This window comes from Gadus chalcogrammus, chromosome 3 (assembly GCF_026213295.1).
Source record: "Gadus chalcogrammus isolate NIFS_2021 chromosome 3, NIFS_Gcha_1.0, whole genome shotgun sequence".
NCBI classification, from domain to species: domain Eukaryota; kingdom Metazoa; phylum Chordata; class Actinopteri; order Gadiformes; family Gadidae; genus Gadus; species Gadus chalcogrammus.
Window position 1 is genome coordinate 16,999,939 of NC_079414.1, and position 12,330 is coordinate 17,012,268.

A 12,330-nucleotide genomic window follows, 5' to 3' on the forward strand; every position below is an offset into this window, starting at 1 on the left:
CTGTAACGCTTCCCCCCCCCCCCCTGGCAAGGTGCCTTAGTCTTACTCTGGGGTGGAAGTAAATAAAGGAGGTGTTGGTGGACTAACTGGGCTTCAGTGCTAGGAGAGCTGGGCTTGGAAGGCACCATGTTGGTGGTGGTGATAAAGAGTTTGTTGAAGGGGGTGTGGGGAGGGTTCTGTGTGCGTTAGGGGGGGGGGGGGGGGGGGTCAGTGGGGGGGGGGAAGGGGTCAGGGTCGCTTACAACCCCACCTGCCCTCCACCGCCTTACACCTCGGAGCTGTCCGAGCCGCTCCACCCGCCCGCCGACCTCCCGGGGGTGAAGCCGCTGTAGGCTGCGGACGAGGAGGTGGCGTAGGCGGCCGACTGTCCGTTGCTCTTCTCCTTCCTCTGCCGTCTCTTGCGCCTCAGCAGCAGCAGCACCAGCACGGCGATGAGGCACACGAGCAGCAGCAGGCCCGCCAGCCCCACCAGTGTGGGCAGGGTGGAGGAGTCCAGCGGGGACTCCCGGCCGGAGCTCTCCGAGCGGGGCCGCTCCACCACGAGGGAGTCGCGGCCGGGCTGCCGCTGGCTCACCACCGCGCGGTCGGCGCGCTCCAGGGCGATGTGCTGGATGTTGGTGCCGCGGCTCTTCTCCGCCCCGATGTCCTGGGCGCCGTCCGCGGGACCCAGGGAGGAGGAGGCGGCGGCTGCGGAGCGCCGGCTGCGGCGGGCTTCCTGGGGGGTCTCGGCGGGGGGGTCCACGTGGGACATGCTGTGGTGCAGGTACTCCACCCCGCGTTTGTTGCGGTTGGCGTTGTCCCGGGAGCGGACGGTGTAGATGGTGTGGATGAACCACTCGCGACCGGCGGCCACCTGCAGGGGAACCCGGGAGGATAAGGGTCAGATGTCTGGGGCTGGGGGGCGGGGTTGTGTTTGTGTCTGAAGGCTTGTACGTATCTGTGTACGTATCTGTGTGTGTGTAAGTGTGAGTGTGTGTATCTGTCTTCATGTTTGTATGTTTATCAATGCGATTTGTGTGTGTGTGTGTGTGTGTGTGTGTGTGTGTGTGTGTGTGTGTGTGTGTGTGTGTGTGTGTGTGTGTGTGTGTGTGTGTGTGTGTGTGTGTGTATCCGTCTTTGTGTGGGGGTGTATGCGTGTGTTTGTGTGTGTGTTTTTGTCTATTGGTGTGTTCCTGACTCCTCAGCATTTATAGCGTTCCTGTTCGTCTTTGTGATTGTGTCATGAAATTGGCGAGTCGTTGTTTATTGTTAGCCTCATTGGCCTCTTTAGCAAACCAGCCCGGGGGCGAGAAATGCCGCAAGAAAGCTGGGAGATCTTCGACTTTTATCTCGGAAGTCTGGCATTGAGGAACACACCATATGTGTGTGAGTGTGTCTGGGTGTGTATCTGTCTGGCTGTGTATCTGTCTTCGTCTGTGTGTCTGTCTATGCTGTGTGTGTGTGTGTGTGTGTGTGTGTGTGTGTGTGTGTGTGTGTGTGTGTGTGTGTGTGTGTGTGTGTGTGTGTGTGTGTATGTGTGTGTGTGTGTGTGTGTGTGTGTGTGTGTGTGTGTGTGTGTGTGTGTGTGTGTATGCATCTGTCTTTGTGTGTTGGTGTGTGTGTGTCCGTGTGCATCCAGACCTGGAAAAGCGGGGACGAGGAGAGGGTGAAGCCGTCCGAGCCGGGCTGCCTGACCAGGGGTATGGCTCCCGGGGTGTCCTGGGCCAGGGTGGCCTGGAAGGACACGTCACCAAACACAGACGCCTGTGTCTCCGGCTGGGCCTTGTCCTGCACATCCCCCGCAAACACAGAAACACAAAACTGTAAGACATCACATACTCTCATCCATCAACCATAAAGACCTTACTAGGAGTACTCTCATGCATCCCCAATCAAATCTATATATAAAGTACTAGTAGGTATACTAAATCACAGAGGAGAGGGAGAGAGTACGGTGCTACGGTGTTCGACTCTCGGGCAAAAAGATACAGGGTTGGATCCCCAATGTCCTCATCCTTAACCTGAAGGCTTCCTTGAGCAGGATGCCCTCACCGAAAGCCTTCGCTTGGAGACTGTGTATACACTGAGTGTGTGCTGTATATGTGCATGCATTTAGGCCTATGTATGCAGACATGCATGTAGGTATGCATGGGTTTATGTTGGTGGAGGGAAGGGACATACAGACATACTGTGTACGGTTTGTTGATTGTTTGTTGACCCATCCCAAATAAAAAGAAGGTAAGAAGAAAAAGCTTGGGGACTGAACAGCAGCAGGAGAGCAGAGGGCGTGGTTACCAGGATCTTGAAGCGGTACAGCAGGGAGGGGGCGTCGGCCAGGCAGCCGTACTCCTTGTTGGTGGGGTTGTACTTAGGCACGTAGCCGTCGGCGCCGGTGCAGAGGAACACCTTCTCGATGCTGCAGGAGAACGAGTCGCCCAGGTTCTGGACGGGGTCCACCATCACACGGCCGTAGATGGATGAGCCTGCATACGTTGAATGGGATGAGAGAGAGAGGGGGGAGACAGACAGAGAGTTAGAGAAAGGGGGAGAGAGATTGGATAAGGTTGAGTGGGTTTTCTCACTCAACGTTTTGAGTGAGAAAAAGTTTGCTCACTCAACATGAGTCAGACCCATGTTCCGTTATAATAAGTAGCCAGACATGGGTCACTGTATGATGTACGTATATGTACTGTATGTTTTTTTTTTTTTGTATAAGTTCTGTATACGTTCTTTTTAAATATTAAATATTGAAATAAAAATTAGTGCAAATAGTATCCTTGAGCGTGAATTTCAGCTCTATGTAACCTTAAGTAGATTTCAACCGAAATAAAAAACAAAAGGAGATCAATACGCGGTTCCATTTTCTGAGTCTTGACTCTCTTCTCGAGCTTCTCACAGCCAGTCAGTGTGGCGGTTTTCATTAGCTCTTAATTAGGCTCACCTGTGTCACCGTACCCCCTATATTATGGTGCACACACGGGGCCTGGTTACATTTCTACCTCCGACGGACCAAACCAATCAATGAAAGGACTTGCCGGTGCTTCTTTGGATTCTTTTTTTGGAACCATCCAGACAAATGTGACCGACAGCAAGCAGACGGTGCAGTAAGCGACCCAATTTGAATTCTGTCATGAAGTGATTGAGAATGATTGGATCTGTTTGGGCTGTTGGCCTCAGGTGAACCATGTTGTTGAGTTACTGCTGCTTGTGTCTTCAGTGCGGTGTTGTGTATGTGGTTTTGTGTTGACTTGTGTGATAGGTAATCTGTAAGTGGGGTTTGATTGGGTTTTCCAGTAACTTAGTGTGTTGAGTGCAGTTTGTGGTTGTGTGTTGACAAGCTGCCTGACTTGACTCTGGGGGGGCCCCCTGTGGCCCCCACAGAGTGGGTGTGGGTGTCGGTGTGTGTGTGTGTAACGGGAAATGACTGCTCTGGTAATCGTGGCAAAAGTTTTTTAGAAACTGTTGCATAATAGACAATTTATTTGGCAAGAAACGGCAATGACAAAGCAATAACTAACCTGTGGAAACGTAAACTACCAAACAGTATTTGGTTCCTTTTTGACAAGCTTGTCAGCATCCCACAGCATACTATGATGCTCTTCTGGTATAGCCCTGTCTTGCTGTACCATACCATGATGCTCTGCTGGTATAGCCCTGTCTTGCTGTACCACACCATGATGCTCTGCTGGTATAGCCCTGTTTTGCTGTACCATACCATGATGCTCTGCTGGTATAGCCCTGTTTTGCTGTACCACACCATGATGCTCTGCTGGTATAGCCCTGTTTTGCTGTACCATACCATGATGCTCTGATCCACCAGTACATGGATGTATAGTACAATGATGCTCTGGTACCAATATATCCCACTTGGGTCTAGTTCCATGATACGTTTGTGGGCCAGCCCTGCTTTTTCTAGGATGATTCCTCCTGTCCCAAACTGCAACAGACGGGTCATTTGCCTGACGTGTAACAAAAGGGGTTGGCCATGGTCAATTAACCAGTGGCTGTGATGAATAGTTTGGTTGATCTCTTAAAGAGGCCAAATGTAACAATTGGAGTGATGCCAAAGTCTTCAGGGAACTTCTCAATTTGACTCGTATACTATAACATTAGTCTTTGAGTTGATGTATTGTATTTATCATGCTGTGTTTGGAATTTTTAGAATTGCTCTTAACATGATTGAATGCTTGTTCTTTGGCTTGCCAGAAAGTCTATAAAATCCTCAATGCATTAAGTGCATGACCTGAGTTTAACCCTAGATGGTGCTGTACTCTATTTTTAGGTATGTGAATGCCATTTTAAATGTTGTCACTGGTAATAAAATGCTCTCTTCCAGTTGGCGGATTAACAGGTCCCTCCAAAGGAGAATATGAGGACGAACTAGTGTACTGAACCTACCACACGTTTCATAAATGAATATATTTTGGGTTACCATGTTGGATTTTTGCTGGAATGCCAGGAAAAGGTTTCATAATGAGAAATGGAAATGGAAGTGGAATCTGACTGCAAAATGTTATTTCATAATCTTAAAGAGTTTTGGCATCTCTAGCTTGCCCTTGGCCATTGAGTAAAGTGTGGCAAGACAATATTTATACTTTTTTTACAAAGTGCTTTAACAAGCAAGTACAGAATAATATTGGGCGTACAAGTTAATGCAACTTTTTAAGCCTTTCAGCTTTCCCGTGTGTTAGACATTGGTGTGACATACCCAATATGGACTGGTGCCCAGGTTGTGTAGATCTATTTAAAATGAGCTGTGGTCCAGTAATTTGCAAGGTTACCTAATGGGTGAAGTAACGGGTTGCTTCATTTCTGTGGCTTCAACCTTATATGGGCGCATGGAACATTTAATGTGAATTTAATAATCAGAAGTCCACAGCAGCGGAAAGTCTTTATTTCAGTTCACCTGGGGTCAACGCTCTTACCGTCTGAGAAGGCAGCGTCGGTGCCCTCTCCAAAGCCCATGGAGCCGTCGGAGAGCCAGATCTCCTTCTTGGACAGCAGGAACATCTGTGTGTTGAGGCTGAACTCTGCTGCCACGGGGTCACTCACCTGGAGAAAACAAGGAGTTGGCATAGGATGCTATTTTGGAAGTCTGCAGGGCTGCACATCATCTACGATAGTTGGACACTCAGGAATAAAATAATTCATGCTAAAACTTATGACTGTCTTTTTTCAACAAACGACTGGCGCATATGCATCAAATGAATGCATAGTCTATGGCCTGAACCCTGATGGTCCAATCCTGGAACTATTTGCACTCCCTGTGAATTGCTTTAGATAATACTTGGCAACAATCTCCCGTGTTTCTGTATGGGTGACCTCACAATCAACAGTGTGCTGTGACTGGAGGTATTTGGAGCTATTGAAGTTATTCTATTGTATATTGATGGATGAGACTGACCTGTTGGAAGCGGATGTCCATGTCGAAGGTGATGGGCTCCCGGGGGTGACAGACCGGGGGGATGCTGAACTCCCCGTTGGGCGACGCGCTGCAGGGGATCATCTTCACTGTGTAGGTTCCAGAGTAGTCCCGAACCTAGAGAATGAATACACAGAATACAGAAGACGGCATTTTTCAGTACGTTTTTTTTCCTATGAACATGATTTGCAGACCTAAAACGGGTCATTGAAGTTAACTTTCCTACTCTGAGTAATATAATAAAAATTGTAAAATATAAGGTTCAAAAATATCTTCACTGAGCCTTGAATTGTGTGTATACATTTCAGTTATTCTTATGCTGTATACAACTGAATGCGTTGGGGCTGGGTAGGAAGTTAGGAACTCACAGCGAAGTCGGAGATGAAGCTCCACTGCTGCATGGGCTGATTGTAGGTGGGCTCAGTTCTGACCAGCGCCAGGGTGAATGTCAGCCCAGGGTGGTCGGCACAAATCACCATTGAGGACTGACTGGTGCCTGGGAGAACATACACACACGCACGCCACAATTAATGTTATATACTAGTTATTTTCAGAGTATCATTTTCTGATAGTTGTATTAAAGACAGCTCCTTGATATCAAAGGAAATTCATATATCATAAGGGATGTGTCCGTCACAATGTAAACTGATCACAGGTCACAAATCCCAGGTAACTAATCAAAGTATCCCAGAGTCTGCGTACCTGGATGAGACATGACAAACTGTCCCCTGTAGCGAGCCTCGGTCTTGAAGTTGACCACCAGGCGGCCCTCCTCGTTGATCCTCATACTGGTGGGGTACATGGCTCCTGCGAAAGCAACAGCACAGTTCAGGACCTCCTATCCAGTGTTTCCCTTCGAGGTCGCGGCGAAGTACATGTACATGTTGTTGACCAATAGTCGCCAGCAGGGGGCAGCGTTAGTCAGGAGCAGGATTGTGTAGTGTAGCGGTTGTAATAAATTAATTTAGATAGCAATATTGATTCATATATGTATATATATTTTTTTTATCTATTTCTGTCTCGTGTGCTGTAGTATTGCTCCTATACGACTTTCTATGGGCTGTTACTCACGTAACTCGAGACGGAAGTTGGATTATTAATTTAGACATATAATTGAAAGATACTTCATCCCCAAGGGGAAATTAAAGCGTTAGAGTAGCTCACACCAGAAGCACAATAGTCTTATAATATTGAAGTAATTGACAGTCAAATAAACGAAATATAGGCTAATTGTATTTTTATTTAAATACTAATTTAACTGACCTATGCATGGTAAGCATTTGGGCAGATTAGATGAGCATGACGTTGTTTAATGGACGAGTTCCTCAGAAAATACCAACGATTAAACAGTGATTAGCTAACAGTGAACACTGCGATGACACATACCCTGGAGCTCCGCCTCCGGAGGGCTTCCGATACCGTCCTGCCACAAGATGGCGGTGTCATACACGAACGTGAGCTTGAGTTCCGACTGCAGGTCGAAGTGCTGCCAGCCACCCACGGCCACGGGCGAGTGGAAGACGTAGGAGACGTGCAGAGGCACACGCAGAGTCACGTAGGACTGCACCAGGTTCAGCACCTGCGGGAGGGACATGGTTGTTGGATCGATGAGGAGGGACGTCGTGGGGCATACTGAAGCACACCAACAGCCATGATGATATGTGGTATTTCAGAGCAGTCGTTTTAGAACTGAGAGTCGTGACTTAAAAGTGATTCACAAACATGTAAAACTTTATTAACGCTTTTTCAGAAATATATGTGCATGCCTGAATTCCTTGTCTGTTTAATTTGATCATTAGATCCTGGTTGAAGATGAAAAACCTGAAATACAACTGCTTCTTTCACTGCACAAAAGAAGGACCCCCACCCCCCTGGAAGGTCACCTTCACATCAACAGCTCCGGGTACCCTTTGTTGCAATAGACTGTTTATTCTGTATGGTGCGGCGAGCGGATCCGAGCGGTTTCCCCTACCTGTCCGTCGGTGCCGATGGAGCCCCCACAGTCGTTGAGCAGCTCGGACATGTCGTAGTAGCTGGTGAACTCCCAGAGGCACGCCTCCAGGTTGAGGTTGCGGTAGAAGCGCAGCGAGTTGGTGGAGCGCATGCCGGCGCTGTACTGGTAGGGCGAGGTCTCGCCGATGATCTCGGGGTTCTTGGTGGCGTCGGTGATGAAGCCGTGGCCCGTCTGGATCTCGTTGAAGTCCAGCAGGTTGGAGCAGCGGTGGTTGCCCACGCGCGTGCCGTCCGGGCTCAGGGTCAGCTCGAAGTTGGACAGGGGTCGGGTGGAGATCACCGGAAGCATGCCTGGGGGGGAGACGGACGGAGGGAGGGAGTGAGGGAGGGAGGGAGAATAACGGCCACAGGTGAATGGAGGTCAAGTAGTTCTCGGTTGACTTTTGGGGAGCCAACGAGACGATGTCACGATGTGACCACGATGTCATGGTCCCAGGGATGTGTTAGCTCTGTGGAGTTTTGGAGGCACTTTGTTGAAATGATAGCACGGGGGGCCTGATTCCCACAGCTACTCTGCACGTAGGCCATTTGTTTTCTTGAGACACCAGGTTGTGCAGTACTTAAATTGCTTGTAGCTCCAGTTTTGATTGTATGCTTTGATTCGGCATTACTACTCGCTTTTGGGCTTAAGCATCTTCTACAGGACCAAACGTGAATGTGTTTGGTTTTTTAGTTCTTTATTCTGTGTGTAAGAACGTAGGGTGCCCCTGGCTCACCGTCCATGTGGGGCATGTTGACCGTCAGTTTGATGAGGTTGGGGAAGTCGGGGTCGTCGGGGCCCGTGTACCGGATCTTGGCAGAGAAGGGTTCGGCCCCCACGGTGCCGGGGACCCGGGGCTGGCACATGCCTGCAGAGAGAGAACGTCGGCCATGTCAACCGCACGCCGAACCAAACAACGGATCTCTGTGCAATGTGTATGTTTGGTGTGTTGCCCGCAGAGAGGGCACATTTGGCGAGGGTCTGTTTTATTCTGTTGGGGGGATGGAACCAATTATAAGAATAACGATACGAATAAAAATCGAATCACTCAATAATCCTTCAATACAACTCCGAAGGGGCCAGATTGGGTGTCGTCGAAGCAGACGAACGACTACATTCAAAAAGTTGAATAAGCAAACTACTACAATAAAATATCTCCCGAAATCCATGTACAGCAACCCTACGTCCCCCTCTCTCCACTCACCCTCCTCCTTGCTGACCACGGCGATGGGGCTGGTGAGCTCCAGCCCGGCGTCTCCGTTCACGTTGAAGGCCCGGGCGGCGCACTGCAGCCTGGAGCCCGCCTTGAAGTAGATGGAGTCCAGCGTGATGGACTTGGTGTTGGTGAAGAAGGTGTTGGTGTCCACCTCGCGCATGGGGCTGGTGACTCCGTCCGAGCCGGTGGGGGCGCTGACCATCCAGCGGTACTGGGTCAGCGTGTCGTTGATGTGCTCCGCCGTGCAGATGGAGCCCGTCTTGTCAAAGTCGTGGTACTTGGGGTTGCAGGCCTGGTGATGGAGTGGAAGAGACACATGTATGGGTTTGAGCAGAGGTATTTTTTTTTTAAAGGATAAAAGGAAGCTATATGGAGATCACAAAAAATAACCCTGACAAACTAAATAATACATTAACACTGCATTTAGAATTTATTTTTCAAAGTCAACTGAATCAAAGCATGCACTGGCGATCGGAGTAACTACTTGGAGTAGTTGGAGTAAACTAAATACACAAGTTTGCAAGCAAGGTTTCTTAAAAAACAACGGCACACTCGTACACTTGACAACAAACACAACGGCCACCGCTTGACAATGACCTAAGACGGAAGGTCACAACAAAAGGAAGGCCACAAACTGTCCTTTTCGTCGTTGAATCTCATATTATTTTTGCGGTCGCTGCTCACCGTGACACACACGACGGGGTAGCCGGTGGGGGGGCGGGGCTTGTCCTTGGTGCGGGCGGTGTCGTCGTACATGAGCAGCGAGACCACCTGGGGCACGGCCGGGAAGGTGACGTCTGCCACACTGTCCATCTCCTCGATGTACACGATGGCCTTGTTCATCTGGCCACCAGGGGAGAGAAGATGGAGGAGGTGTCTTTCAAATCATTTTTTCAACGGCACAAACACTGCGATCCAGGGTGTGTGTTGGAATTTGGTATCGGGGAGGACACAAACATGGAAGGATCGATTTTTTTCTTATTCCAATAATTATTAAGGACGATTCCCTCTTTGCTTAATACTAGTAGACACATCCTTACCATTACCAACCCAAAATATCACCTATGAAAATAATGCAGATCCATAACCAATCAGATACCAATCATTTGTTTTAATTCTACACCATCACCTACCGACACTCATATCTCACATCTTCATAACGAAAGTTGGCGAGTGTGGGTATGTGTGACCGGGTTGAGCGTACAGTATGTGTGTGTGTTTCTGTGTCTGTGCGGGGTAGAATGCTGTGTAGTTCTGTTTATAGGTCCATCTATGGAGGCTGCATTCCGGGGCAGCATCTCATTCCAGGGGGAAAAGCTTTTTATAAGGCCCTGATTCGACCACGCTGACAGTCCAGGCAGCTGCAGCCCGGCGGCTATTTTAACTGTGGCCGGCGACCACGGACGCATGCGCACGCGTGCAGCTATGGGGGGCATACTTGTGCATGCAGGGGATATTTTTATGGTGTTTATTTGAGTGTCCGTGTGTGTGTGACTGTGTGTTTGACTTTGACTGTGTGTTTGTGTGTGTGTGTTTGTGTGTGCGACTGTGTGTGAGTGTGTGTGTGTGTGTGCGTGTGTGTGTGTGTGTGTGTGCGTGTGCGTGTGTATTCATCACACCTGCATCTCCGCCACCATGTTGTCGTCGGGCTTCATGTGCACAATGAAGGCCTCTCTCATCTCCCGCTGGCCGTCGTATAAAATCTCAATCTCCACAAAGTGCTCCTTATCGCCCTCCTTGAACACCACATCTTAAAACGGAAACACACACACACACACACACACAGCCATGTTGACCTTCTCACATAAACACGTTCCGCCCTCCCCAGCCCTGGAGGTAGCTGACATAGTCACACAGACCACTCAGTATGCTGTCTTCACACGTTGCTACAAATCCCCACGCCTTATGGACCACGCATTGTGATTCCTCCTTCGGCATCCCATAAACTACAGTCCCCATTCTCCAGTCCAACCCTCTCTCTCTCTCTCTCTCTCTCTCTCTCTCTCTCACCCTGGGACAGAGGGTTGTAGTCCTCTCCAGACGTGGCCGACCCGTCCTTGGTGTGCACCCTCACCACTGACACCTTGGAGGTGTCCCCCAAGCGCAGGATGGGGATCTTCACCCGGGCCAGTTGACCTTTGACCTGGGGCTCGCGCACGCTGTACTTGATCTCGGAGAAGCGGATGATGGGTTCTGCGGAGGAGAGAAAGAAAGGGAGAATGTATTGTTGTTGTTGTTGTTGTTTTTGAAGGGTGAGGGTTGGGGGTCTCGACTGACATTCAGGGTGAGATTCGATGAAACTTGACCAGGGCAAAAGTAGTTAATATGATGACTACTCAGTACTACCATACTTAAGATGGTAGTAGCAACACTTCAGCCATTTCAATGAACTCGGACATTTCCAGAACTACAATCACCCATCAGTCTCAGAACTTACTGTCTTTCTCATCGGTGACGGTGACGAGGGCCTCCTTCTGCTCCCCGAGGGAGGCTCCGTAGGGGGACTTGCTCGCGGGCGATCCCAGCACCAGGCGGAACTCCTCGTCCTCCTCGTGGACCGAGTCGTCCACCAGCTTCACAACGCATGGCTTCTCACTCTCACCTGACGAAAGAGGAGGAAGAGGTGGGGGAACACACACACACACACAGACACACACACAGACACACACACACACACACACACAAACACGGACACACACACAGTCGCAGGGACAGACACACACGTACACACACATCAGGCATTTGAGTAGAGGAAGACTTGAGGAGCTCCAGAGATAGAGACACGATACATAGATGGATGAATATATAGATAGATATGGCATGATGTATACGTGGATATATAGATAAGACACGTATACGATAAGATATAGACATAGATAGATAGTGTCCACACTAATATGGATACATCAGAAGAGGAGATCCTTCTGTCCACCAAGTCTCAAGCAGTTGCACTGCGTTTTGAAAATGCTTCTGAGAATTCTAGTACGGAGAGAACACCTTAGACCCAAAAAACAGGTTTTTACATTCAGCCACTCTAGCCTGTGTGGTGTTGAGTAGCTGCCATACAGACAGGGAGACAGACAGACGGACAGCCGGCTGTACCTGGTGAAAAGGTGATGATGGAGGCTGCAGTGTTGGGCTTCTCGTCGTAGTCCATCATGACCTGGGCGGAGCCCTGGCGGGTGTAGCAGCGCACGGTGGACTGCAGGCTCACGTCTCCGCTGCGGTACACCAGCGCCCGCACCTCCCCGTCCGCCTCGTCCACCTTGTAGCTCCCCTCCTTGAACTGCACCTTGGGCACTGCGCACACACACACACACACACACACACACAAGGAGGGGGGGTTGAACATGGAGCCTATGGTGTGAAGCTACAAAACTGTTTCAAATGAATTGGAGAAATAAGAGTAATGAGCTCTGTGACTTTCATAATTTTTTTCTGTGTTTGTGTAGCTGCATTCAAATGTGTGTTTGCAGACCGAAGAATTGAGAAAGGTGTGTGTGTGTGTGTGTGTGTGTGTGTGTGTGTGCGTGTGTGTGTGTGTGTGTGTGTGTGTGTGTGTGTGTGTGTGTGTGTGTGTGTGTGTGTGTGTGTGTGTGTGATTCTCTGTGTGTGTGGATGTTTTTGACAATATGCATTCTGTGTGTGTGTGTGTTTTTGTTAATATACGTGTGTGTTTGTTTGTGTGATGACACTGTATATATGTGTGCATTTGTTTGT

At 49.4% G+C, this 12,330-nt stretch overlaps 1 protein-coding gene across 1 annotated transcript in view; it reads right to left on the minus strand.

Moving 5' to 3' along the window:
- Positions 1–265: 265 nt before the first annotated feature.
- The window catches only part of LOC130379468 (FRAS1-related extracellular matrix protein 2-like), a 35,465-nt gene continuing 23,400 nt past the window's right edge, over positions 266–12,330 (minus strand). The window contains exons 9-24 of the mRNA XM_056586316.1: positions 11,713–11,910; positions 11,048–11,212; positions 10,621–10,803; positions 10,230–10,360; positions 9,295–9,453; positions 8,599–8,902; positions 8,131–8,262; positions 7,374–7,705; positions 6,788–6,980; positions 6,104–6,208; positions 5,770–5,897; positions 5,384–5,518; positions 4,905–5,031; positions 2,275–2,462; positions 1,621–1,767; positions 266–853 (exon numbers count right to left, since the gene is read on the minus strand). Of these exons, the coding sequence (XP_056442291.1) occupies positions 266–853; positions 1,621–1,767; positions 2,275–2,462; positions 4,905–5,031; positions 5,384–5,518; positions 5,770–5,897; positions 6,104–6,208; positions 6,788–6,980; positions 7,374–7,705; positions 8,131–8,262; positions 8,599–8,902; positions 9,295–9,453; positions 10,230–10,360; positions 10,621–10,803; positions 11,048–11,212; positions 11,713–11,910 (3,215 nt within the window). The remainder of the gene's footprint in view (positions 854–1,620; positions 1,768–2,274; positions 2,463–4,904; positions 5,032–5,383; positions 5,519–5,769; positions 5,898–6,103; positions 6,209–6,787; positions 6,981–7,373; positions 7,706–8,130; positions 8,263–8,598; positions 8,903–9,294; positions 9,454–10,229; positions 10,361–10,620; positions 10,804–11,047; positions 11,213–11,712; positions 11,911–12,330) is intronic.